Raw genomic sequence first — 25,664 nt, forward strand, 5'->3', positions numbered from 1 at the left:
CGAGGCTGCGGTTTCTATACGGCGGGTTGCCGTTTCGGGCAACCAAGGGCTTTTGCCAAGCATCCGCCAGTCAGACCACCTGAGCCAGTCGCGGGGGCGGTGTCGACGACGTTGGCGCCGCCACCTTTCCGCCTCCGCGGTGGGAAAGTCCGCCGACCTTCGCAAAACCGGCCCGTACCTTGCCCTGTCCTTTGGTCTGACATGATCATTATGAAGTCAAGGGACCAGCTCACGCGCCATCATTGGCTGTGTTCCTTCAAGGCAGCCGCGCCGGCGATACCGCCTCTGGCTTCATCGCTGCCTTGACAGTAACACGTGATATCATTGGGAGAACCAGCTGAGCTTCTCAGCCACCACTATGTCGGTGAAGGCATAGCATCATGGCCACTTGAACCAGGCCAGGGGTAAAATGTCCTAGATCTAGATCAATTCATGCAATGATGACACGCAGGAACTCTGTGGCGGAGTTCAGGTCCAAAAAGTATAAAGAGGCCCTATTCGCAGTCATTGGTGTTTTGAAAGTAATAAGAATATCAAACTCAATTCAACAATCAATTACATTCATCATGGCTACTCACTATCTTCGAATCAAGAACAGGTCGAACCACTCTCAGACCTTCCAATGCCACGGCTACAATGGCGACAAGAACCTGACAATCGCGGCTAACCAGCAGTAAGTCAATCAGCATTGCGACTAGCCCCCTTTTTTGTCTCAGACCTCTGCATTCCATACACACAAAGGCGCTTAGCCTAGGCAACCCTGCTAACCCCTTAACTCCGCCCCCCAGAGCCAACATCGCCGCCAAGGACGGCACGTCGGGCGCCATCATCGCGGTGCACGACGGCGTCATCGGCGAGCAGTGCGAGATCACCAAGGCCGGGTGGCAGGGCAACGACACGATCGACATCAGCAACATCGTGGGCGCGGGCGGCAACATGACGTGCCAGCAGGTCGGCGACCCCCGGCAAGTTCAAGGGCCACGAGACCTTCATGCAGGCCTGCAACAAGGCCTGGAAGGGCCTGTCGCAGCAGAAGCGCGACCAGCTCAAGGGCCACGTCACCCTCGACTCCAAGGGCAACGTCAAGCGCATCGGCCCGCCCAAGGAGTTCCAGCCCCTCGAGCAGTTCGTCCGCACCTTCGCCAACGGCCGCACCTACATCGGCGTCGGTTCTTGGGCCGGCGGCAAGGGCAACCCGGCGGACGACAAGCAGAGCAGCGCCGGCAAGGGCAGCAAGGACATCCTGATCGTCTACAGCGTGAGTATTGTTTCTCATGCCCTTCCCTTCTTTTCCCTCGTTCTGGACGTATCAACTAATCAATCCCCCACAGGACGGCAACGCTGCTCCTGACCCAAACAAGCCCTACACCGGCCAGACCCTCATGGCTCAGGGCTTCGCCGCCGCCAGTGTTGAAGGAGAAGACAACAACGACCAGGCCCCTCTCCAGGAAGCCGACGCCGAAGCCGACGCCGAGGACGCCGCCTCCTCTTCCACGCCTGCCACTTCCGTCACGGACGCCCCCGCCCCCTCCGAGGCGGCCGAGGAGACCATCAGCGCCGCCCCCGCGGAGGAAGCGGCCTTCAGCACCGCGGCCGCCGCCCTGGGCCCCGGCATCCAGCTGACCAACAAGAGCGGCAAGAAGCACCGGTACTACTTCTACGACAACTACTGGAACGGCAACGGCACGGCGGGGGCCAACTTCGACCACCCGCTGAAGAACGTCGAGGTGGGCGCCAACGCGACCGTCTTCGTGCCGCTCGACGTCAAGTTCAAGGGCCGCGTGCAGCGCGGCGACCAGATCCCCTGCACGTGGGGCGAGTTCCAGGTCAAGGCGTCCAACGACGGCAAGGCGCACGGCGACATCTCGCTGCAGCAGGGCTGCGACGGCGCCGCGACGGTGGCGTCGACGGACGGCTCCAAGGTCTCCAACGGCTTCACCCAGGACATCGTCAAGGGCGCCCCCGCCGCCGCGCTCGACAAGAAGCCCAACGGCGAAAAGGTCCTCGCCAGCACCGAGGGCAACTGGATCCACCCCAAGGGTAACCAGGCCGCCGTCGACTACGAGTACAAGGTCCTCGGCCACGGCAAGGCTTACATCAAGGGCGGCACCGGCGTGCCCGACGTCGCTAGCAAGAACAACTGCCTCCACTTCACTTTCTACGTCGTCAACTAAACGGGGCTTCGGGGTCTGTGGTTATTGATTGACCAATAAGAGTTGGGGATAGGCATTAAAGATTAACATTGCACACGCATAATTTGGGGTTTCATTGGCGGCTTCATTCCTTACTTTCATAGATTTATACACACTATATTCCCGGGAGCATCCTGCGATCGACTTCGATGTGCCGTCGTAAAAGGTAACTAATATTTACTCTCTCATATTGTGGCAAGAAGGCCTTAAAGCGTGGTAAACCGTAAGTTGTAGAGTCTTCCTTATGTTTAGAAATTCTTCCGTAACACAATGGCGATGCTGGCTTGCATCCTATCCATCCCCCTTCAAGCTTTGCTCAGCAAGAAGATCTCACCCGACGTGTCACTCGTCATGTAAAGCCTCCCCGCCTTATCCCAGACCAGTCCGCAAGGCCGGGTGCAAGTCGTCGACGAGCAGGCGGCCTCGCTCTCCGGGTAGAGGATCTCCTCATAGCCGCGCTTGGTGGCGCGGTCGGCGACGGGGCGGTAGGCGCCGTCGGCCTGCGTGGTGAAGGGCACGGCGACGAGCTTGTAGCCCTGAGGCGGGTCGCGGTTCCAGCTGCCGTGCAGGGCCACGTACAGATTCTCGGACGCGGCGTCGAACTTGCAGTCGAGCGGCGCCTGGTGGCTCTCGAACGTCATGGCCGGCGGCGTCACCAGCTCGGCGCAGTGGCTGTCGTCGAAGGTGCCGTTGGGCTGCTGGATCATCTGGTCGCCGATCTTGAACGAGGCGTCCTTGATCTCGCCCGGCTCGCCCACCGTCCAGCACGTCGGGTAGCCGTACCAGTTCGTGTTGGGCTTGGACACGTCGCCGAGGTAGTTGAGCTTCTCGGCTGGGTTGTTCTGGTGGATGTCCGTCGAGCTGCCGTTGATGATGCGCTCCAGGTCGTCGCCGCTGTTCTCCACGCCCCACAGTCTGCATGGTCATATTAGCAAAGGGTGATGCGGGGATTCAATCTTATGGTAGGCAGTAGTTACCTCTCATTGTTATCAAAAGCCAAGCCGACTTCGTTGCGGAGGCCATGGCCGGCAGCCCAACCGTCGTCGGCGTAGATGTACCCGCCCTCCGGGACCGTGCTGATGTCGAACACCTTGACGATCGCCCGACCGACGGCAGGGTCGACCGAGGGCATGTCGAAGTTGCCGTCGGACCCCACGGACACGACCAACAAATTCGGCTGGGTGGGCGGGATGATCAAGGTGCGGGTGGTGTGGCCGCTGGTCGACATGTTGGTGACGAGCGTGGTGCGCGTGTTGGCGTCGAGCGCGCCCGTGGCCGGGTCGTAGGCCCAGCGGTAGACGCTGAAGGCGGTGCTGGCGTACAGCGCCAGGCCGTCCGGGCTGAAGTAGATGCCGTGGTTGAGCTGCCGGTCGGCCATGAGCGCCTTGCTGGCCGTCACGCAGCCCGTCGCCGCGTCGATGGTGTGCTGGCTGAGGCCCTTGCCCTGCTCCGCCACGAGCAGGCGCCCCTGCTTGTCCATGGCCATGTGCCGCGGCGACTCGAGGCCGTCGGCCACCTTGACGGCGCTCCAGCCCTCGGCGAGCTTGTACGGGTACTTGGCCGCCGCCACGCCCGAGCATGCCGTCTGGCCATAGGCTGGAAGGGTTCAGTGGTTAGCAGTGGCACTTCTCAATTGACCGATTAGCAACAATTTCCACTCACCAAAGCCGGCGAAGACGGTCGCGGAGACCGCGGTGAAGCTGAGTGCGTGCATGATCGATACGTTACAACCTGGCGAGCTACAGGCAACGATGAAGTCCAGTGATTGCACAGAGATGGAACAAGAGACGAGGGACTGCGCTCTCGCTCGACATGCCGTGGTGGAACGTGGCCCGGTCTTTTATCAGATGGGCATTTCAGGTTCGATCTTGCCTGCCGCATTGGATGACGCATGCCACATTCCAATCCAGGAAGGCAAGGCCCGCACAGCGTGGCATCCGGGCAGTCGCGCGAGTCCCCCCCTGCCGTCGATTCCTGGGAAAATAGTCGACCGTTGACGACGAATCCGGCCGTCCCGTGCTTGTCCGCGAGCCATGGCATTGTTGATCCTGGCCCATAACGAGAGGGGACTATGGACGACAAAGTGCGGGGGAGGGCAGCGATGGGGGACGCAGAAGCTGCGCGGCGTTTTTCGTTCTGCATCAACGGGTGACGGGGGCAGTCCTGAATCCATTCCCATCACGGTGTCGGAGTCCGCATTCGAGAGTAGCCACGGCTTGGCGGCCATGGGGATCGGCGTCGTCTGCCCCAGAGGCTCGCCGTTGATTTGCTCGGGACAGGGACGCCGTTATTGGTCCAGGCTTGGCATATAGCTTCGTCACTCCACCGCCCCTGCGACGGTCCGTGGCATCTCCAACAACTGCCGCTGGCAGGCTCTCTCTCCTAGGCATGTGCAGGATACCAAGAAACAGATAAATGAATGGCCTCCCATGATTCGTGGGGGTTTCTACTCTAGATGCACATGTGTGCTCGCCTCCGATGCGGTGGGCACCCCAGCCGATAGAGGTATTGGGCAAGGATTGCGTGCCGCAACCGGATCGAATCCTCGTAGATTACCACTCAATTAAGTAGTGACTGCTTCGAGGTTGGGTCGCATTGCATCCTGCTGTTCCTGCTTGCCTTATCTCTCCTGCCGTTCGACGCGGCCGCGCATTATCTTCTTACCTACGGACACCAATTGACGGCGTTGGAATGTAGACATAGTTCCGGCGCGCCCTGACCCCAGCGTCTCTCGGTGGCCGCGCTCTCCTACGGCGGTGCCATTACCAGGTTCGCAATGATGTCGCCACGGTCTTGACGATTCGGGAGTATGTATTGCTCACTGATTTCGCTGATATATTGGTCCTTAGATCGATGGGCTTCCCGACAGCTCTTCAAGTTATTTGGTCGGCTGGTGATTATCTTCGCGAACTGGTTCTGGCTCATGCTGATTGAATGGTTGGAGTAAGGAGATCAGGTGACACAAGATGAGATCTTGTCTCGACCCTGATCTAGCAAGATACCCGGCTAGGCGAGTCTGGCGTCTGACATGAAGGTCTGAGTGAGAATTCGGTACATGATTGAAATAGCAGTTGGAAAAGCATAAAACAGGATATGGAGCCAGGAATGCAATCCGTTTCACATGTTGGAAATGGGACTCTGCTGCGTGAGTAAATATTCAATCAAACTCCATACTCTTTTTTGCTAAAAGACACCCCTGCTTTCTGTCCGATGCGACGATGCAACCACCTCCAATTGTAAACAAATGGTATCAAACACATGAAGAAACCCGACCAACAAGCCAGACAGACAACTTTCGAAAACACGAACATCCCCCAGATTATGATATCGATTATCAAAATGACAATGACCGCTCGTAATGCAAATGAGCAGGAAAAGAAAGAAAGGAATGGCCGGTCAAACTGGCTTAGCGCCAAACCTTTCACCTAATCATTCTTCCGTTCCCAAACACACCACCAGATGCCCACATTAGCCGCCACCACCAGATCGAGCATCTTCAATCCATCCTCGGCGATGATCAGCTTGCCCATCTTGGCACGCTTACCCCGGTTGCCGCCGCCCGCCTTCTCCTTCCCGAGCGTGAGGTCGTAGCCGCCAGACTCGTACTCGTAGTCGTCGAGGTCGTCCTCCGTCTTGTTCGTCATCTGGTGGAGGATCCGGTCGCGCATCCGTTCACGACCTTCGTGCAGGTGCGCTTGTTGCTGGTCCGCAGGGGGTTTGCCGAACAGCTCGGCCGACGGGAGGTTGAAGCGCAGCTCCGAGATCTCCTGGATATTGGCTCGCGCCACGCTCCCCTTCCGGCTTCGGCCGCCGCCAGGGGACGTGGGACCGTCCATGCCGCCCCCGTCGACCAGCGGATTGTAAGCGCCGCCTGTGCCTGGGAGGATGTGGCGACACTGTAGGCCACGTCCGCCACTGGTTGTCCTAAACTCGCACCGCCCGTCCCACGGGCTCATGAACATGTACCCTCGAGGCTTGAGACCCTGACCAGGAACCGTGACGATGGGCGCCTCGCCACCGTCGAAATCCCCGCCCCACGACCCGACTGACGTCGCACTGGTATCCCGGCTGTGGCTGAACTTCTTATTGGGCGAAGTGGACAGCTCACCACCATCTTTGGAGTCGAGCCGACGGAATGCATTGCGAATGTTAGCCGTCCAGGAAGGTCCATACGCCATTTTGACTTGTCGTTCGAATCCGTGAGATGGTGGTTTATTGAAGGCTGGGGGCTCCAAGTTGTTGATGTTGATACTGCTTGCAATGTTGCTGTGGGGTGCCGGTCGGCTGGCACCAGTCCCCGGGCGCATCATATCGAGGCTCCCTCTAAGGGCCTCCACATCGAAGTGCCCGAGAGACATGGGCATGCCGCGGAACTTGTTGTAGCCAGCCGCCTCGAGGTGAATGTTGATGGAGGGAGATGGGATGTGTTTCTCTTCGACAAACATCTCTGGATGCTCCAGCTGAAAGGAAGCGACCTGCCCAATGTTCCATTGCTGTCCAGTGCTTGGGTCGCGACGAATGATCGTCAGCGAGAAAGGAGTAAAGGGCTTGCGCTTGCCGGGCGACGGCGACCGACTGGTTGACGGAGGCGAAGGCGCTAATCCGGCGAATGGGTCTCCCCGATAAGAAGGGTGGTCAGGGGCACTAGGCCGTGGGGGCAGAGGTGGATGGCGCGGCCACTCTTGCTCTGACTCTGGCAGACTGTCAATCTCATCCGGGCGAGGAGGGAGGTGCATATGAACTGGCGGCGGCGGTGGGTGGTCCTCTTCGGCCCTAGGGATTTGAGAGGGCGCCTTCACAGGTTTTCGCTGGATGACAGAGGGCGGCCGGTGGCGTTGCAACGGTGGTCCTTGATCTCCCCCTGGTCCACTCGGGGTCGGGTTCGTCGAGGGCTCTTGAAAGTGGGGATGCCGCTCGCCGACTGGGTTCGCCTTTTCAGTTGTGTCCGGGGTTAAAGCGGGTGTGATAACTTCGGGTACTCCCGACGGTGGTGCTTCCGTTGCGTTCTGAAGTTGAGATGGGTCTTGTGCAGTCCGCACTGGCTTGCGCGGTATGAGATTTGCACTTGACATACTATCAAGACTCTTCCTTGGTTCTCCACCAGTGGCCTCCACGGCTGCGGCTGCCGCTATTTGCTCATCCTCTGGAGTGTTAAAATGAACATAATATAATGAATTGGCTACGTCTGTAACCGAGACATTCTTGAGCTGTGGCCTGGCTGTTGAGAGGATAATGTCTAGGTGGAAATGTCAGTTTTGATGATCACATGTGACTCTTGTCCAGTGGTGATTGGGTCGGCCATACCTCTGGTACCGGGCACTCTTGAGATGTAGAGAGTGAGCGGATCTTGCCTTGCCTCGTTGGGCTTTACGGGATATTGCGGCGGGTTGGCGGCAAGGGCGTTGAGAGCAGACAAGGAGCGAGCCTCAACATATTCGGCCGCCATGTTTGAGGAGGGTTCAGGCAGCTAGCTACCCGAGGAAAATTGTATGAGGGGGCGAGATGAGAGAAAAAAAAGAGTCGTGAAGTTTGAATGCAACGAAGGTGGGCTTTCTTCTTGTATGCGGCAACCTGTCAAAACAAAAGGAAGACTACGCCACCGTCCGTGTCTATCCAGATACGTGGTTCAGTTTGTGTGAGGCGATGTTCAATAGCGGGCAAAGCGACACATCGGGTTCCTTGCATTCGAATTTCTTGGCGAAAGCGGCCCTGCGTTTTTGGCGGCCGCACGGAAAGCCAACGAAATGCAGGCCTCCGCCCAAAGACGGAACGGAGGGGTTGACGGGGGGTTTTCAATTGTCAGACGTGTACGACGACTTGAATGAGGAAGTAAATTCTCGTCAAAAGGCAGCAGGCAACCAAGTATGTGTGCATGCAGGCTGTAAAAAGTCGATAGGAAGAAAACAAAACGATGGAAATTGCTTGTCCGTTAGCAGCGACACGTCAAAATTGTCGATCAGCTAGCCGTCCATCCGCGGCGTCTTGTCATCGACGGTCCCCGCGGCTGTCAGGTGTGTCTAGTGTCGTGATGCCCACGCGAGCAACACTGCGTCAGCGATGGGGCTGTGTCTGGGTTAGAGAGAGAGGCCAGACCAGATCGTGAACAGTACTGGTTCTAGCACAGACCTTTCTGCTTCTTCTTCTTCAGCCCAGGGCGGCTACTCGCTCACCAAAAACGAAGGAAGCTGGGTCCTGAAGCACAGTCGGGCAGCCACGAAATGAACCCGCAGCAGTATGGATGGAGGTTGGACGTTAAGCAGGGGAAAAGAGGGACTTGTGAAATTCGGCGGTTATCTAGGGGCTGAAGCTAGTAGATAGCACCAGGTAACCAGGTGAGTTGGTGAGTAAGAACAACAACAGTGAAAAGCAAGTGGCCCAGTCAACAGCAAGCATGGACGGACGAATGCATAATGGATTGCCCAATCCATCGTACGGGTCTGGCAACACACGTATCAAAAGCAAAGCACATGTGTCTGAAGCACATGGATCTGGTCAGCGGTTCCGGTCCATGCTGAGTCCATGCTGATGTTTGAATTCATGCACCCAGCGTCTGCCCTGACAGGATGACGTAGCTGCGAGGGGTGCATCGTATTAATAGAAGTAGCAAGCCTCAAGTCGTACGTATACATAAACGAGGTCGACGGCAAAGAGTGCGATTGCTCCTCTCGCGTATTGCTTCTTTGGCATTCAATCGCATTCTGACGATTAGGTAGGATTGAGCGAATGATGCCATGATCGGTACAGGGACCTAAAGGAACCTGGATCTCGAAAGATGTGCACTGCAGGTCGGGAAAAACCCCCACCAATTTTGGGCAGTCCCTCGTTCCATTTGTCTTGGCGCGGTGGGGAGCTTAGGTAGTAGAATTTCCCAGCTCGGCACTGCATCGGAGCAGAGAGCACGAAACTCCAGCCTTCGTTGTGAGAAACTCCGAGTCGCCAACGTCCGCACGCAGCTTTTCCGACATCGCAAGCCCAGCCATTGCTGTCATCGCTTGCGGATTTCGGACTCGACCAGACTTAGGCCTCGACCCTCCTTTGCTTCTTTGTCCAGCCGAGCACCGGTGCACATCGCTTCCAGACATCAAACGACACAATGGCGACAGCGCAAGTCGATGCGGGCTCCAAGCCCAAGAAGCCCAGCGCAACACGGTCGATTCTAGCTGGAGCGCTCGCAGGAGCCGTCGAGATCTGTGGGTGTCCAAATCTTGCCACCCTTAGCAAGCTGCAGAAGAATAGAAGCTGACCTGTTGCCTCTTGAACAGCTATCACCTACCCGGCCGAGTGTAAGTCGACTCGCCCTTCCGACAAATACCACGAATCCCATTTATTGACATACACGAACGACCAACAGTCGCCAAGACACGGTCGCAACTGAACCGTAAACTCGCCGAGGGCCAGAAGCTGCCGTGGCCGCCGTTTGGCAAGCAGTGGTATGCCGGCTGCACGACGCTCATCATAGGCAACTCCGCCAAGGCCGCGATTCGTAAGTGATTTGTTTGCCCATCCCTGAGCGTCCGCAGTCACAAGCATGGCTGATGCGTCCCTTGTCGCCACCACCACCAGGCTTCGCATCCTTCGAGCACTACAAGCGCCTCCTGGCCGACGAGAACGGCAAGGTGTCGGGCCCGCGCAACGTCATCGCCGGCTTCGGCGCGGGCGTGACCGAGTCGCTGTTCGCCGTGACGCCGACCGAGTCGATCAAGACGACGCTGATCGACGAGCGCAAGCGGGCGCAGCCGCGGATGCGGGGGTTCCTGGACGCGATCCCCATCATCGCGCGCGAGCGGGGGATCCGGGGGTTCTTCCAGGGCCTGGTGCCGACGGCGGCGCGGCAGAGCGCCAACTCGGCGGTGCGGTTCGGGTCGTACACGTCCCTCAAGCAGCTGGCCGAGTCGTACACGGCGCCCGGCGAGAAGCTGGGCAGCCTCGCGACGTTCGGCATCGGCGGCGTGGCCGGCGTCGTCACCGTCTACGCCACGCAGCCGCTCGACACCATCAAGACGCGCATGCAGAGCATCGAGGCCAAGCAGGTCTACGGCAACAGCTTCCCGCTGCGCCAGCATGATCTTCAAGCAGGAGGGCGTCTTCACCTTCTGGAGCGGCGCCGTGCCGCGCCTGGCCCGCCTCGTCATGAGCGGCGGCATCGTCTTCACCATGTACGAGAAGAGCATGGAGATCATGAACCAGCTGGACCCCGAGGAGAGGTACTTGTAAAAAGGGCGTATCTTTTGCTCACAGGCGAGGGGCGCAAAAACAGTCAGTATGTACTGTTGGGGGGCCTGTGTAGATTCCTAGAGAATACCCAAAAGTCTTGCAGGAGGAGCGGCATACGAGAGGCGTTATGGAGTCATCTATGTACATATTCTCAAAAGTTCCCATGCTTTTGAATACCAATTATACAGCCTCCAGGGGCAATCTTCTATATATTTTCCGTCACATTCCCCTGTTCTATGTCGTGGCATGTCGTCGTGTCGGGATATCATACAAATACTGGTACAGGGAATCGTATCGCATTTACTTCAATCGCACCACTCCCTTGACCCGGAGCATGAATCGGTCTAGCCATGATCGGTTGGGTGCTTCTTCCAGCTCTTTCACGAGGTCGTGGAAGTAGGTGGGGTTGCTCTTGGGCTGCAAGAGTGTTCCGGTGATGGGGTACTGCAATGATTTCCAGGTCAGTAAGTCGGACTTGCAGGTAGCGTTTGTTATATCTGCGTCGTTGCTCACCTTCTTCTTGTACCGGTTCTCCAGCAGCGAGTACAGCGCATTCGCCTGCCTCAGCTCCGCCAGGTCCGACGGCCCGCCGCTGGTGGCCTTGCTCTCGAATCGCTTGCGCAGGACATCCTGGAACTGGACCTGAGGCCGGATGATGTCCTGGGGCCACTTGCCGAGGGCTCGGAGGATGTGGTTGCGCGCGCTCTGGGAAACAGACGGTGGTGGGTTAGTGCAGGTCCAGTGCAGTCCAAGCCAGGGTCTAGCCGATGGCGAGGGACGTGATCAGGAGGAGAAGCCTACCAGTGCTGACTTGGCCATGATGTGTATCTTGTTTTTGTTTTTCTCCGATATGCCAGGGCGTTGTCAAATGATCACATGGTTTGCAGGCCGTGGAGGGGTGGTCACAAGTGGAGAGTCGCGCGGCCAGATTGTCGCAATTTCGTCGCCTCAGCTGGAGCTCTCTATCCAAAAATTGATGATCCTGACATTTGCATGGCTGCGTCACGGGGATCGGTAGAATGCGGGCTCCGAGTGAGACCAGGCTAAATATTAATGGAGCAAGACCCTGGAGCTGAGGCGTGTCGGAGTTATGCAGTTGGTTGCGCAGCTAACTAAGCAGGCAGCATTCATTAAGAAAGGATTAGGCGCCAAGACTCTCAGCTTGCAATGGGAATTCGCCCAATTACTTCTAGATTCTAGGGGCTGCTGTAGGGGGCAGCGCAGAGGAGTGGCCCCCAAAAAGACAACAGCGCTTAGGTGCAAAGAAGACCGAAAACAGTGCTCAAGTGCCGCGTATCCCGAACACAGGCAATCCAAAGTGTCGCATGGGCATAACATTGAGCATGGGCACACCCTGGATTGACAGTCTGGCCGTCGCACGTCGCACCTGCAGCACGTCGTCTCGTATCTCTCCCACCTAAACTCCATCCATGCATCCATTCCCTAACTCTTCGGCCATCCTTTCTCCTCCTCTATTTTGTTTATGCTTCCATCAAGAATGCAACCAATTCCCCTGATCATCCTTGTGTGTGCCCGATTCTAGACTCTCTTTTTATTCTCTGTTTACTCCTATTGTTCGACGATTGTCTCCGACCGACAGCCTCACTCACCCCCGTGCGGCTTTCTCAAACCTAAACGTCTCCGCTGACCTAACCAAACTACTGGCAACCCCAAACGTCGATCGCATTCGACCTGAACCGACTCGCCCTTTTCCTTCAATTGCCACTTGACACTACCATCGTACCACAGCAACCCGACAACCGCCTGTTGTCTTTCTACTCTTCCATATTCAACCGCCACATCTATCATCGGTGATACGACTCCGCAACCGCATTTTTCTTTCAACAGCATCCTCATTTCGCCTACGGTTCGTTCAAGATGACCGGACGGTATGAACGGGTAAGTCTCACGCTACTCCCAGGTGGCCTCCCTTGACTCCCCCGCCGTGTCGCATCCGTCACCATAACTCATTGTTCGTCCGTGTATCGATCGCAAACTGACAATTCTCGCCCGCCATCAGATAAACAACCAGGATCAGGAGCATGACCGTGATGATGATGATCATGATGACTTCGATACACCCAACCAACAATCTTCGAACCCGTTGATACGGCAGACACAACGAGCAGCTCACTCGCCGCCGCCCTCCTTTCATTCCAGAGCCTCGTCGGTAGAGCGGAGGCGACAGGGCGTCGATCCCACTCTGGCCGATGCCTTCGACAATGACGATGACGATAGCGACGACGACGAACCCGACGACAGGCAACGACTAGTTCGTGGCAACTCGTTCCCCGTGGATGCCGGTAACTCCCCTTCCTCGGGCCACACAACAGCCAGCCCACCATCGCTGCCGCCCCGACAGCCGACGCAGTGGCCCACACCCTCAGCTGCCAGCAATGCGACGCATGTTCCGGGCAGAACCTATGGTGCCGGTATTCAATCAGATGGCGTCTTCTCCAACATGATGGCCAGGCCCGAGCGAGCCGAGAAGGTGGTGGAAGAACAACCTCCCGTATGTATACACTTATCTCGGGCTCATAGCGCTTCGCGGTAGATATGCTGTACTAACATTTGATCAACAGACCTACGAACAAGCAGCCGCTGACTCCGCCCCTCCCCTACTGGGAAACCACGATCCTGGCACCTGGCCTCGGTGGCCCCGACGAAGTCTATATCGACGGGATGCCTGTCGGCTCCATCTTCAGCTTCATCTGGAACGGCATGATCTCCATGTCCTTCCAGTTCGTCGGTTTCCTGCTTACGTATCTCCTGCATTCGACACACGCCGCAAAGAACGGATCCCGTGCTGGTCTCGGTATCATCCTGATTCAATACGGATTCTACATGAAGGGTGCGGCCCCAGGCGGTGACGGGATGAGCGGAGCCCCTCAGGATGGATATGCGCAACCGCCGGATCCGAACAGCCACGACTTCGACCCTAACGCGGTCGGCACGGGCGATGGAAAGGGAGGAGGCAACGGCTTGAATGACCTGGCGAGTTCTGAGTGGATCTCCTACATCCTGATGATTGTGGGCTGGTTCATCCTGATTCGGGCGGTCAGCGACTACATCAAGGCGAGGCGGCACGAGCAGTTAGTCCTGCAAAGCCCGGACCGCGGCCTCCCGATCCCCATTATTGCGGAGGGCGAGTCTTCAGAGAGAGTGGTATGATACGACGGATGCTTTTTGGGAGGAGTTAGGACATTTTGGCGTGGAATTCAAATGCACTGCAACACATGGCACAGGCGTTGGCCCGGTCTGTCTAGGGACTTTTCTGGCAAGAATCCTATCCGAAGGTATTGGTAATGGAAGCCAGCTACATAGAAGCTCTTGTCTCATGGATATATGCTCTACAATGTCACCCAGCAACACGGCACTTTTTGTTTGTCTACATATCTTCTCCGCCTATTCTCGTTGACGTCGCTTCTCGCTGCTCGCTGCTCACTCCTCACTCCTCACTCTTTACTCCCGTTTCAAAGCCGGCATGGAGGCGGGCACTTTACCCCACACCTCTGCTAGTTTGAGTATTTTAGGCAAAAGGGTCTTTCGGTGGACACAATATGCACCTATGGAGTAGTAGTGACACTGGACCTCCCGCATGCTGCTCTCGCTCTCCACTATCCCACTTGCATACCTCTCACGTCACTCCACGCATGTCAGTCAGACCTTCAAGGTCGTCGTCTTGTCAACCACTCCGGACGGAAAAGCATCGCCTACCTCGCCTGATTCATAGTTTCGCACCTAGCCGTGATAGTTACATTCGGCCATCGTCACTTCTAACCCTGCCAGCCTGCTTTTCTTTCACCTGTGAAGTCAATTTATCGCCCTCCCTAGTTCACCTGAACAAGCATTGGCGTTGACTTTGATGGGCTAGTGTCCGCGAGTCTGCCACGTTCAAGAGACTGGCTCCCGTCTTTCACACGCAACCTAGAACGCTAGAGAGCATCGGCATTGAGACCTGGAAGTTATTCGCAGATTCCCGCGGTAGCTAGGGGATCTCGCCACTTCTTCACACGAAATCAAAGTAGCCATCAGGGGAGACCCCCAACCCAACCAAAGTGCTACGCCAGTTCAACCCCCGCCCCGGGGCATACCTGCTCAACCGCAACCCCCGCGGCACCGTCTGCCGCACCTTGATCTCCAGGACACCGCCAGACAACCCATACTGCTGCCACCGTCAAGCAGCTTCGGCAGCACCGTTTCCCACCCGACAGCAGCAGCTACGCCACCACACACCTATCTCTCGTTTCCCGAGCTCCAGAACCAAAGTAACCAAAATCGCCATAAACAAAACCATGGCGTGGCGCAGCAGCGGCTCCTCGAACGCGGCCCTAGTCGAGAACCTGTGGACCAACGGCCTGCTGACCTCCCCCGCCGTCAAAGCCGCCTTCCAGCGCGTCGACCGCGCCCACTACGCCCCGTCCGCGCCCTACGAGGACAGCCCCCAGCCCATCGGCCACGGCGCCACCATCTCGGCCCCGCACATGCACGCCAACGCCGCCGAGGCGCTGCTGGCGCTCGTCGCGCCCGCGCCCGCGCCCGCGCCCGGTAGACGGCCAAGGCGCGTCCTCGACATCGGCTCCGGCAGCGGCTACCTCACCCACGTCCTGGCCGAGCTCGCGGGCGAGGACGGGGTGGTCGTCGGCGTCGAGCACATCGAGGCCCTCCGCGACCTCGGTGAGCGCAACATGGCCAAGAGCCCCGAGGGGCGCGCGCTGCTCGAGAGCGGGCGGTGCCGGTTCCGCGTCGGCGACGGGCGCAAGGGGTGGGTGGAGCCGAGCCCGCGCGAGGGCGTGCCGGGCGTGGGCGGGCACGCGGCCGAGGCGCCGGGAGCACAGCAGGGGGCGGACGCGGGCGGCTGGGACGCGATCCACGTCGGCGCGGCGGCCGAAGAGCTGCACGAAGAGCTGGTGAGCCAGCTGCGCGCGCCGGGGCGCATGTTCATCCCCGTCGGCGGCAAGGAGGGGTGGGATCAGTATATCTGGACGGTGGATAAGGATGCGGACGGGAACGTGACGCGGAAGAGGGGGTATGGGGTGCGGTACGTGCCGTTGACGGATGTGCCGGGGGCGGCGGGGGGACGTTGTGATTATGACAGTGATCTCTACTACGAATAACCTACAGCTCGAGACGTTTTCCTCGCTGACAAGCGATTATCAGCATATCTACCTAACTATGTATAGCAGTATTCCCTCTCTCTTATTACTAGCAGTTCAACGCCCAAGCTGCTCAATCAGACCTACCTGGAATGAGCTGGTTGCGATCTATACATAATTGGCTAGCTTGAAATCGAGAAACATAAAAGAACCGCCGTTGACTGCATCTTTCTATTGTGACAACATGTCGAGTGGAGTTCTCGCCGAACACTGTTCTTAGTCCAGCTCATTTTCTTCTACGTCTACCTCAGGCTCTGTTGCGTTGCCCATGCCGCTCCAGCCCCATTGGCCTTGCTCACTCTGGACTATCTCGTTTCTCTGACGGAAGATATGCGTCCACTCCTGAAGCAATCTTTGGTGAGACTGCTCGCCGCCGATGCACTTGTTTCCGTAATTCTTTCCCACCATTGGGCCGTTGGCGGTTTCTAGCTTTTCGTGCCCCAACTGCGCATCGGCCAAAAACCCCCAATCAATGTCTGCAAGTATTTGACTGTGACTTGCCCAGAACTCATCGGACACTTCGGAACTAGCAGGCGTTACTACCATGTCCGGTTGATTCATCCATGACATCCACAGGGCAGTTTCTTCGCCGCTTAACTCAAACTCCCCTTGTCCCTGATTCGTCGACCGAATGTCCTGGGAATAGGAACTTTGGTTCCTCGGATCTGTTGCCGCATAACAACAACCCGGCTCTTCCATCGCGTCATCGACGCTTTCAATCTCGCCTACGCAGCTTTTGTCGCAGCAGTCGTCCTCCTCGAACGTGTACCGTAGCACGAACGAGGTCACACTTTCGAGCAGGTCTTCCCGGGCCAGCATCTCTTCGTCCTCGTCCGACCACCCGACCTGGTGCGCCATGTAGGAAGCCAGGGCGTGGTGCCCCAGCTTCCGAGCGTAGCCAACCGCTCGGACGTATTGCCGCCTCCCTTCGCCGTCTCCGAAGTCGCCGCGCTGCAGCAAAAGCCCGACCACGTCCATTCGGCCAAACGCGGCGGCCCCCTCCATGGCCGTCATGCCCTCGACGGGCGCTTCGCGTGCGTGGATCTCGGCGCCGCTCGAGACGAGCCAGTCCACGAGCCCGACGTAGCCTTGCATGGCGGCCACCTGCAGCGCCGTGGCGCCGCCGATGCGCGCGGGCGGCGCGTTCACGTCGGCGCCCGACGCGACCAGCAGCTGGGCGCACTCCCAGTTGCCGTTCTCGACGGCAAACTGCAGCGCGGTCCGGTGGGGGCCGTGGTCTATGCCCGACCAGGACCAGCAGCTGATGTCGGAGATGGACTTCGGGGTCGAGCCCCAGCGCGGGCGGCTGTTGACGTTCACCCCGTGGCCCACCAGGAACCGCACCATCTCGAGGTCGTTTCTCCGCATCGCCAGCTGCAGGGCCGTGTGCGACCACCGGTACCGCTGTCGCGGGTCGAAGCCCAGGGCCATCAGCTGTTCGAGCTCGTGCACCGAGCACCCCGCCCCGATGGCAAACAAGCCTATCACGGCGCTGACCCGGAACCCGGCGTCGAGGAACCGGCCCAGGACGGCGATGACGAACCCCACATCCTCGGCCGAGTAGGCCCGGTGTTTGAAGAGCGCCCATCCCAAACACCGACCCAGAGCCGGCACCAGCGGGCTGCACCCGGGGATGGGCGAGCGTATCTCGTTCAGCCCCGGTTGCTGGGACAGCAGCACGTCGAGGATCGCCAAGAGGTTCGACGATTTCCGCGTGAGGGCGTAGTTCACAAAGCACGACACCGTCACCCACTCGATGCTTTCCTCGATGAACTCGGGCCGTCGTCGCCTCAGCAGCTCGCTCAGCGTCGGCAGACAGGAGGCCTTCTCGGGGCTTCTCAGAACCACACCGAGCGCGATGGAGCTGTAGGCCTGGGGGTACCGCCGGAGAACACTCGCGATCACCGTGTCGGATCGCCGGGCGTTCCAGTGATTGCAGTAGCTTTCACTCAGGCCTTCGAGCCGTGCGTTCTGAGACGCGACAGAGACGCATGGGTACAGTCGATAGAACTCTTCCAGCAACCGGTTGAATTCCTCTTCCCCGCAGTCGTCGTTGGTGGCAATGAACGTCTCGAAGTAGGACAGCCAGTCCAGCGATGTGGCGGGGTTCATGGTCGCGCCTGCACGTAAGAAAATGTCCGTGGCACCATGACACCCTTTACGTACTGCAAGGTCCAGTGCAGTTTCCCCTGAGCTATTCTTCAAGTGCAACGGCGCTCCTCTTTTGATCAGGGTTGTTATCAGATCGGTGGAGCTATCGCCATTCCAACAGCAGGACTCTAGATAGAGTAGAAGTTCATGGCCTTCTATAGGGGCTCCTGCTTCTAAAAGGAGTAAGGCACACTCTTTCGAAGGTTTCGACAGTGCCCAGCTAAGGGGAGATCTTGCGCTGTAATCCGCCTCTCCTTTGACTGGGCCGCCCAAACCGTACAGGCAATTTCGGCCGACGTTAAAGCTTGCTGGTGCGTGCTGGTGGGCGCCGTTTCTCAGTAAGGCCTTCAATGTGTCATCGTCGCCCATAAGCGCCGCTATGTGCAGAGCTGATGGACCGGTTTCTCGATCGAAGTCTCTCTTTGGTTCGTAGTTAACTGATGCGCCGAGTTCTATCAGTGTCATGCAACGTATTGCACCGTCATGAGACCCACGACAGGCGATAGCGGCACCCATGGGAAACTCTCCTCTTCCATCGTGGCAGTTGAAGTCGGCCCCCTTGGCTCGAAGCTTACTAAGTAATGCTGAACACCCGTACCTCGCTGCGGTGATCAGCCCGTCTGCGGAGAGTAACGTATCGAACAGATCACCTGGAGACGGGTTCGCCTTTTCAAATACGTCCTGAATAAGAGTGAGCATGCCATGCTGTATCTCTTGTGGAATATCCCAGTCGGGCAGGAGAAGTAGTTTGCCAAAGTCCATTTGCTGAAGGTACACTTGACCTTGCGTGTTGATGCCATGCTCCACGAACATTTCGACAATGCCAAGTAAGCCTCGTCGAATGGCCAACTCCAGGGGTGTGCCATGATGTTGGCAGCAAAAGCGATCTGGAGAAGCCCGGTAGGCCAATAGCGCTCGTAATGTCTCTTCACCCTCGTGACTGGATACCTTGAGTGGATGGGTGGGTTTGTCATCGTCATAACAACATCCCCCCGCCACGATATGCTTCCAGAATCACGTTTGATAACGGGCTGCGACAGCACCGGAAGTATTCACTACCCAGGAAGTGTAGATCGACGTCAATCCCTAGATCCAACAGCCATGAGATGACACTGCTTCGGCAGCGTCGCAGAGCAGCACGCCAGGTCTCTTCCAGAATCGAATGAACAGTAGGTCCCTCGAGTACCTGGTGTTTTGATCCAACAAGACCTGATTGGATGATGAGCTCTAGAAGGAGCTCATCCCTGCGCGCCTGGCACACAATGTCGCCGGACAGTCTGTTTGAGATCTGATAGAGTACCAGAATGAGGAACTCGCGTGCGGGGATGTCGGAGTCGTTTGTGAAGATCTGGCTTCTCATGAGATGCTCCCCTGGGATTGTCTCTGGCATGATCGTGCGGAGGTGTATTGATAGCTTGATAGGGCTTGAAATATCCTCTGGCAGAGATAGGCCCAGATGATGAGCTACGTGCTGCAGAGTCAAGCGATCCTCGAAAACAGCGATTTCGTTCATGTCCAGGCCCAGTCTAACTTCCCGGAGACGCTGGACCATCATCCAGATGAGATCGAATGGAGCTTTGAACAGCATCTTGCTGAATTGCAGCCATGGCAGTTCGGCCGGCCATTCTGACGGGGGTACCAGATCAGCGGGAGAAGGCGAGCACACCGATACCATCGGACCGGGAGGTGTGCAAGGGCTTGCTGTACCAAAACAACCGGTCAGTATGCCTCCTTTCTCTTCCACCCCAATGCTACGTACGATCTCTCAGTTTCTCCTGGGTGGAGTAGAAATTCCGACATATCTCTTTCTTGAGCTTTTCGTCAGACCACTGGATACCGGCGACCACCACAGTACTCCTTTTCCCCTGACGTTTGCGCTTTTCAACCCGATGAGTGATGTATTTCTTGGTCGACATTGGATTGTTCAGGTAAAATCCCCATGATTTAAAGCGAGACTCGTACTCTTTCAGGCTGTGGCTTCTTATTAACATCCTCACATTGCCATCACTGGATCAAGTGGTGCTTACGTCGCGCAGAAACCCTCTTTCCTCATCTGATCGCGTATCTCCCCTACCTGCCTCTTCTCCTGTAGCAGAAGATGCCATATCTTTATCTTGCGCTTCTCCCACTCTTGTTCGCGAAGTATTTTTGAGGAGCGAGATGACATGTTAATGGTTGATGCGGAGGAGGCGGGGTGAGGTGGCTGGCTTGAAGCGGCAGACGAAACTCCCGAGTATGGTTCCCGATGAACGTATGCACTCTTTGGCCGTAGGACGATGGAAGCGTTGAAGAAGACCCCTAGAGTGCTAGGACGAGTTTCAAGTGGAAATGTGTCAGGATTGACAATGGAAACGGAAGCCTAATTGGTGCGATACTTGAATATAGCCCCCAGCCCCCAACCGGTGAAACTATTCTTGGATCCTTCTGTTGTATCACAGCCATGATTACAAATGCAGTCAGTGCGACACGGAGTTCTGTTGGCTTGACTTTAGAAGATTTGCATGAGATAAGACCATGGACGGGTTCTCTGGTGCCTGCGCTGCAGGTGCAATTCTGGAATCAACGAATCAGAGTATCCGAATCCATGGACTATGTCATACGCACTTCTCGGTTGTGCCCGTTCAGGCGCGGATCTCCGGCTAACGCCCCGTTTGTATGGAGTGCAACGTCGGAAACTGCGGCTGGGGCTGAGGTATCTACCCCCTGTCGCCATAGGATGGCGAAGGTTCTTGCCGTGCAAGATAACGTGCCAAGCGCATTGCCTGCCGGTGTCGTCGCCACACTGTTACCCTACGCAATGCAATGCAATGCGCAGAGCCGAAACTGGACAACAGTACACCCACCTGACCCATGGGTGCGAAATACCTTACGCGCAGCTTGCGAGGGCGAGTGAGTGTGGGAAGGTGTCGCATCCACAGCTGGCAACAAAAACTAAAAGAGACAGATAGACCGAGAAGATAGATAGCAATAAAGCGCTGCCCTTCCACTAGAAGTGGAACAAAGGAGACCGGCACTGGATCAGTCGCCAATCCTCCCTATATATACACGTAGAGAAGGGCCAGCGTGGCACGCTACTACTAAGCAGCCGGGCCTACCCCTCGAGTACATAGATCAGTCAGATAGATACAAGGGTCCTAATCCCATTGGAGTGCTCCAAATCTCGAGAAATGACTCTCATTGGCCTATTCCACAAGCAGTATATGCGCCATTCGTAAAGTCAAAAGCGAATCTAATTGGCCAATTCCAGAAAGACTTGAAGGATCTTCGGAAAAAGTAGCACGCCAAGCTTTAGGCTTTCCAACGAACTCACCATATGCCTGGGAAGCCTCAACATCGCGAGGATCCCGCGGAGAGAATGTAGATATATTCAAGACGTCCTGTGCCTCGAGTCTCTGTGGACTTCGCAATAACATCAGACTCACCCCGATTGAACTCAGGTACTAGCATATCGCAACTCTGCTCTACCACTCCCAAAATGGAGCTGGCGCCCCTGACCATCATTGCCATACTTGGTCTCTTTCTTGCTATACCTTCTTTCCTCGTCATACTTTGGAAACTGACGAGGATGCGCACCCCGAGTAAGAATCAGCATCCAAATGCACAGCCTCCTTCATCGCCTGCAGTGGCATCAATGACGTGCCATCAGCTTTCCGCTGGGTCTGTAGCAACACATCCATCTATCATCGTACTTTGGAAGTCGATGCCAGGGTCGCCTGCCCCGGTTATTAAAGCTCAGCATCAAAATGAACTGTCTGCATCACCTGCGGCGACACCAATCACCTGCCATGAGCTACCCTCTGAGGCGGTAACAACACCCCGAGACGCTGTACTGGCCATGGAGGAAGGTCGCTATAATAGCAGATTAGATGAGGCATATTAAGTCGAAGTTCGTATGCCAAACCCTGAGTAATTTTGAGTCGAGTCTAAACTGACAATGCAGAATTCAAATGCGGTCTGCCAAAAGCGATACCAGAATTTTCATACCAGACAGTCGTGCACTCCACCAAAGACTTCTCGGCTGGTGGTGGACTTGGTTCATCAGTGTCACGGTTAAAAAGGTTCAGGGGCTCATGAGGTTTCCATGAACTTCACTAGTATACATGGGAGTCTTTGAGCAAGGATGAACAAAGGGCTATCCTCTTTGTTTCGGAATCAATGAGCAGATTTTGACCAGGTCGAATGTTGGTAAACAATAGCTTTGTGTCTATCCACAAGTAATAGCTGCGCGGCTTGTATTTATACAGTTGTAGCCCCTTTAGAGGCTATATCCGAACTCCCCACCCGAATTGAGTGCAGCATAAACGAAGTCTTGAGTAGCTCATATCACGTTCAAACCAACCGAAACGAGTTATTCACAGCCAGAACGCTGTGATAGACGGGACGTAAAATTTATCGTGATGGGAGAAGACTTCGAGGTAATTGGGCCAGATGGGCCGAATGGAGCATGGCCCCAACAACAACAAGGTGCGAGTGAGAATCCTGGAGTTCCTGCTAACCCTGCCTCCGACAGACCTATCATGACACACGGTAAAAGAGATTGAGTTCATGTGCCGCTATCTCGAGGTACCGGAAGTCCCGGATATCGATCCAGAAGACGTACTACGGTGGTTCCGGGAAAGAAACCCGGGAGTCGTTTGTTTCCTTGAGGGAGAGCAGTTTAGCGACGCAACACAGGAAGACTACATCAAGACGTTGGAACTGAACGGGGTGGATGTCAACCAGATGCCAGGTCCTGCAAGGGACGTGTGGGCGCTGGTGCCAGAGCATCCCAACACCAGGTACACCCGAAATGATCTGTACCGCCGATGGACCATCGAAGAAGACTTGAGCTTGAGGGTGACGACAGAAGAGGAAAACGCGGACGTGGCGCCCCCCGGCAAACCTCGGTTCGGCTGGTTCGGGCTGGAGCTCATCTCCCCCGCGCAGCCGAGCACCATCGAGACGCACCGGGAGATGAACGTGGTGCTCGGCATCCTCAAGAACAAGTACGCGGACTGCATGCGCGTCAACTTCTCGTGCGGGCTGCACGTCCACGTCGGCATGGGCCCCGACCCGATCCCCACGGTGCGCCTGCGCCGCATCGCCGCGCTGCTGTACGTGCTGGACCCGATCCTGGCGATCCTGCACCCCGAGAGCCGGCAGAACAACACGAACTGGTGCGCGTCGATCCGCAGCCACGCCAACGTGTCGTGGGGCATGACGGCGCTGGACGCAGTGAACCTGACGACGCCCGACGGCGCCGGGGCGTGGGACGTGCGGAACCGGGCCGGCCGACAGCCGACGCCGATGCGCGCGGCCGTCCGGCAGATCCTCGAGTGCGTCAGCGGCTTCGCCGTGCACCGCTTGCTGCACTACCAGTACGGCAAGCCCAACTACAACTTCCGCAACTACGAGGAGCGGCCGCAGCCCCGCGACCGCGTCACCATCGAGTTCCGCCAGCACGAGGGCACGCTCGACCCCGTCGCCATCGAGGCCTGGGCCCGGCTCTGCGTCGAGATCTCTGCCTGGGCCGCCTTCGACATGACCGAGACCATCTTCGGCCAGATCATGTCCGCCGTCGAGCTGGTCGAGACGCAGAGCGGGCCCGGGCGGCCGGTCGCGCCGCGCTGGGAGGTGCTGCGGCAGATACTGGTGCTGTCGGGATCGGGTAGGTTGGTGCCGCACTATGCGCAGCAGTTGGGAATGCATCAACAGTAGTTGAAGTTTAAGCCCCGATGCTGTCAAATGAACAGGTAAGTTGATATCGCAAACAGGTAAGAGTTGTTGCGCGTGGTGATGTCTTTGAAGTTTCATATTATTGATATCAAATTGTGTTTGTTAATACTATACGTGTTGAAAGATGCCCCAGCCTACATGTGATGACCAACGTAGCGAAGGTCCGAAGGGTGTTTATCCTGACCGGCAGTTTCGTATTTTCGACGTTTCCGAATCGCGATGCATGGCTCAAGAGTGAACCTCCTAGTGAACATATTTATACCCCATCTCAAATCGACTATGGTAATCTTCCATGTCATATGGGTCTTCGACGCAAAGTCTGCTGCCATAAACGACTTCGACGCCGAGCCCTGCATCCTTGGCCGCCTGGAAGCTCTTTTCTAGAAGGGGCCACCACCTTGGACGATGGCCTCCTCCATTCCTTGGTATACGTGAACTTCGATAGTCCGGAGCCGAGGGAGCAGTTCGGCGCCAACCTCGAGCACCCGGAGGAGGGCGCGGTCGAGGAGTCGCGTGGTCCACTCGTCGCCACACTGCGCGAAGCGGATCGTCTCAAGCGACTCGGGCAACATCTCTACCAGCCGCTCGGCGCACTCCCGCTGCTGTGCCTCCGAGGGATCATCTATGTCCTTGAGCCGGTGGACGGTGCCCTCGTCGTAGCATACAACATCGCCCCCGAACACGAATGCCAGTGAGATTTCGAGGACCCGCAGCGCCATGAATTTGACGAACGACATGGGGTCGATGTCGTCTTCCTCGGAAAGGTCGAAGTTGTAATAGCTGTGAGTGACGGAAAGCTCCTGAAGCGAGTCCTTCTGGTGCTCCAACGACTTCTGGAGTTCGTCGGTTTGGAAAGGAATCCAAGACCTGAGCCGCGCAAAGAGATGTAAGCTGGCCGACCCTAACAAGGCCTCTGAGTAGACCAAGTTTTAAAAGGAAACAAGAGACATAGTCCTACACGTACCATGGGTGGCCCACACAGTATCTAAAGACTTTCAACGCACGAGGGGCTTGAAGTAGGGCGTTGAGATTTTCGTGGCATACTTGGGACCAAGGGCCCAAGACAAGCGACTCGAGCGACGATGCGGCGGGCTGCAGAGATTGAAATCCCTCCAAAGCTGGCTCATCGGTATCAATGTACCCGGCAGTATAGATACGCTTGAGCTTCGGCCACCGGGCGGCAAAATAAGCAACGCCGTCCAGGTCAGGAGGGTACTTATCCCACACACCTGTTCATAATATTTGCTGTATTAGTCTCATAACGTGAAAATGTTCATGGCAATATCAATAACTTAATATTTCGCCCCTGGCACGCGACCGAACGACAGCAACGCCATTATCAACACTTGTGTCATCGGGCTTGATGGCCCGTCAGTGGAATCAGCCTTTACCAGTACATGGGATTACCATAGTAATACCACTCTGGCAAGTGTTCCGGATAGATCGACTGGGCTGGGGTCCCTTACCATTGAACTCGACATCGGTAAGGTCTTTCCAAAAAGGCGGCGCGGAGCCCGGCTCGGGAGCCATCTTTTCCACGACCCCCTTTAACACCTCTAATCCTTCGGGGGATCCGATGCCGCTGAAACCGGAACAGTGAAGGGTATGGATGCGGGGCAGTAGCAGCGCCGCCAGCACGTGGGCATGTTGGCCCCAGTATCCGTCCGGATCCATGTCATTGTCGGCTCCCCTGACGGCGACGGCCTCCCAGGCCTGGAGAAGAGGGTTCCGCGGCCCGTACTCGAGCACGAGGCTCAGGAGCGATTCCTTGTCAATCCAGGTGCCGGCCTTGGTCTGGATGCTGCGCACCAGCGGCGCGAGGTCGTCGGGAGAGGCCAGCACCGTGCGGAGAAACGCCAACAAACCGGCGACGGCGTGTTTCTGGCGGATAGCGTAGTATTTCTGGCGGCTAACAATGTCTTTCTCCTGGCTAGCTAAATCTGTCTCACGGATAGCTATATCTCCTAGACATACTGTGTGGTACAGCGTCGGCGTGACCAGTGCACGGAACTGCCGGTTGGTGAGGGCGAGGTGGGCCAGCGATGCCTTATCGGCAATCGGGTCTATGTGGGAGACGATGTGGCTGAGCAGTTCCGGCGGGAGGGAGGCGAGTTGGCCCGTCATTTCGATCCCGTCTAAGATTGCTTGGTTTCTTAATGCCGATCGAGGAGGAAATATCGCAATCTTTGTTGTGTTGTTACAAGTCTTTGAATTTTGAGATGGGGCCGTTGTGCCA

The 25,664-nt window shown here is 56.9% G+C and overlaps 11 protein-coding genes across 11 annotated transcripts; 5 read left to right on the forward strand and 6 right to left on the reverse strand.

Annotated features, from left to right (window-relative positions):
* Window positions 1–566: 566 nt before the first annotated feature.
* Window positions 567–2,174, forward strand: PG998_006483 (uncharacterized protein; the record flags this gene model as incomplete). Its single annotated transcript, XM_066873301.1, has 4 exons — window positions 567–673; window positions 750–951; window positions 998–1,258; window positions 1,332–2,174. 4 exons carry the CDS (start codon window positions 567–569, stop codon window positions 2,172–2,174), a joined length of 1,413 nt encoding a protein of 470 aa, XP_066733398.1.
* A 323-nt stretch (window positions 2,175–2,497) lies between these two features.
* PG998_006484 (carbohydrate-binding cytochrome b562) lies at window positions 2,498–3,906 on the reverse strand (the record flags this gene model as incomplete). Its single annotated transcript, XM_066873302.1, has 3 exons — window positions 2,498–3,107; window positions 3,170–3,788; window positions 3,855–3,906. 3 exons carry the CDS (start codon window positions 3,904–3,906, stop codon window positions 2,498–2,500), a joined length of 1,281 nt encoding a protein of 426 aa, XP_066733399.1.
* Window positions 3,907–4,035: 129 nt separating this feature from the next.
* Window positions 4,036–4,419, reverse strand: PG998_006485 (uncharacterized protein; the record flags this gene model as incomplete). The annotated part of the gene is made up of 1 exon (XM_066873303.1): window positions 4,036–4,419. One exon carries the CDS (start codon window positions 4,417–4,419, stop codon window positions 4,036–4,038), a length of 384 nt encoding a protein of 127 aa, XP_066733400.1.
* A 1,198-nt stretch (window positions 4,420–5,617) lies between these two features.
* PG998_006486 (oxidoreductase-like protein) lies at window positions 5,618–7,638 on the reverse strand (the record flags this gene model as incomplete). The annotated part of the gene is made up of 2 exons (XM_066873304.1): window positions 5,618–7,428; window positions 7,497–7,638. 2 exons carry the CDS (start codon window positions 7,636–7,638, stop codon window positions 5,618–5,620), a joined length of 1,953 nt encoding a protein of 650 aa, XP_066733401.1.
* A 1,647-nt stretch (window positions 7,639–9,285) lies between these two features.
* On the forward strand, window positions 9,286–10,406 carry PG998_006487 (tricarboxylate transporter; the record flags this gene model as incomplete). The annotated part of the gene is made up of 5 exons (XM_066873305.1): window positions 9,286–9,382; window positions 9,455–9,475; window positions 9,544–9,675; window positions 9,756–10,222; window positions 10,272–10,406. The coding sequence occupies 5 exons, from the start codon at window positions 9,286–9,288 to the stop codon at window positions 10,404–10,406; spliced, it is 852 nt and encodes a 283-aa protein (XP_066733402.1).
* A 300-nt stretch (window positions 10,407–10,706) lies between these two features.
* Window positions 10,707–11,225, reverse strand: PG998_006488 (uncharacterized protein; the record flags this gene model as incomplete). Its single annotated transcript, XM_066873306.1, has 2 exons — window positions 10,707–11,111; window positions 11,208–11,225. 2 exons carry the CDS (start codon window positions 11,223–11,225, stop codon window positions 10,707–10,709), a joined length of 423 nt encoding a protein of 140 aa, XP_066733403.1.
* A 1,059-nt stretch (window positions 11,226–12,284) lies between these two features.
* Window positions 12,285–13,577, forward strand: PG998_006489 (uncharacterized protein; the record flags this gene model as incomplete). Its single annotated transcript, XM_066873307.1, has 3 exons — window positions 12,285–12,305; window positions 12,427–12,918; window positions 13,005–13,577. 3 exons carry the CDS (start codon window positions 12,285–12,287, stop codon window positions 13,575–13,577), a joined length of 1,086 nt encoding a protein of 361 aa, XP_066733404.1.
* A 1,124-nt stretch (window positions 13,578–14,701) lies between these two features.
* Window positions 14,702–15,523, forward strand: PG998_006490 (protein-L-isoaspartate O-methyltransferase; the record flags this gene model as incomplete). Its single annotated transcript, XM_066873308.1, has 1 exon — window positions 14,702–15,523. One exon carries the CDS (start codon window positions 14,702–14,704, stop codon window positions 15,521–15,523), a length of 822 nt encoding a protein of 273 aa, XP_066733405.1.
* A 255-nt stretch (window positions 15,524–15,778) lies between these two features.
* On the reverse strand, window positions 15,779–19,880 carry PG998_006491 (uncharacterized protein; the record flags this gene model as incomplete). Its single annotated transcript, XM_066873309.1, has 4 exons — window positions 15,779–18,653; window positions 18,757–19,414; window positions 19,473–19,684; window positions 19,741–19,880. The coding sequence occupies 4 exons, from the start codon at window positions 19,878–19,880 to the stop codon at window positions 15,779–15,781; spliced, it is 3,885 nt and encodes a 1,294-aa protein (XP_066733406.1).
* A 2,378-nt stretch (window positions 19,881–22,258) lies between these two features.
* On the forward strand, window positions 22,259–23,410 carry PG998_006492 (uncharacterized protein; the record flags this gene model as incomplete). The annotated part of the gene is made up of 1 exon (XM_066873310.1): window positions 22,259–23,410. One exon carries the CDS (start codon window positions 22,259–22,261, stop codon window positions 23,408–23,410), a length of 1,152 nt encoding a protein of 383 aa, XP_066733407.1.
* A 398-nt stretch (window positions 23,411–23,808) lies between these two features.
* On the reverse strand, window positions 23,809–25,552 carry PG998_006493 (uncharacterized protein; the record flags this gene model as incomplete). The annotated part of the gene is made up of 3 exons (XM_066873311.1): window positions 23,809–24,295; window positions 24,393–24,657; window positions 24,895–25,552. 3 exons carry the CDS (start codon window positions 25,550–25,552, stop codon window positions 23,809–23,811), a joined length of 1,410 nt encoding a protein of 469 aa, XP_066733408.1.
* Between the last annotated feature and the right edge of the window lie 112 nt (window positions 25,553–25,664).

The sequence above is a fragment of the Apiospora kogelbergensis genome, assembly GCF_038363985.1.
Source record: "Apiospora kogelbergensis strain CBS 113332 chromosome Unknown utg000003l_segment0_segment0, whole genome shotgun sequence".
In the NCBI taxonomy this organism is placed as follows: Eukaryota; Fungi; Ascomycota; class Sordariomycetes; order Amphisphaeriales; family Apiosporaceae; genus Apiospora; species Apiospora kogelbergensis.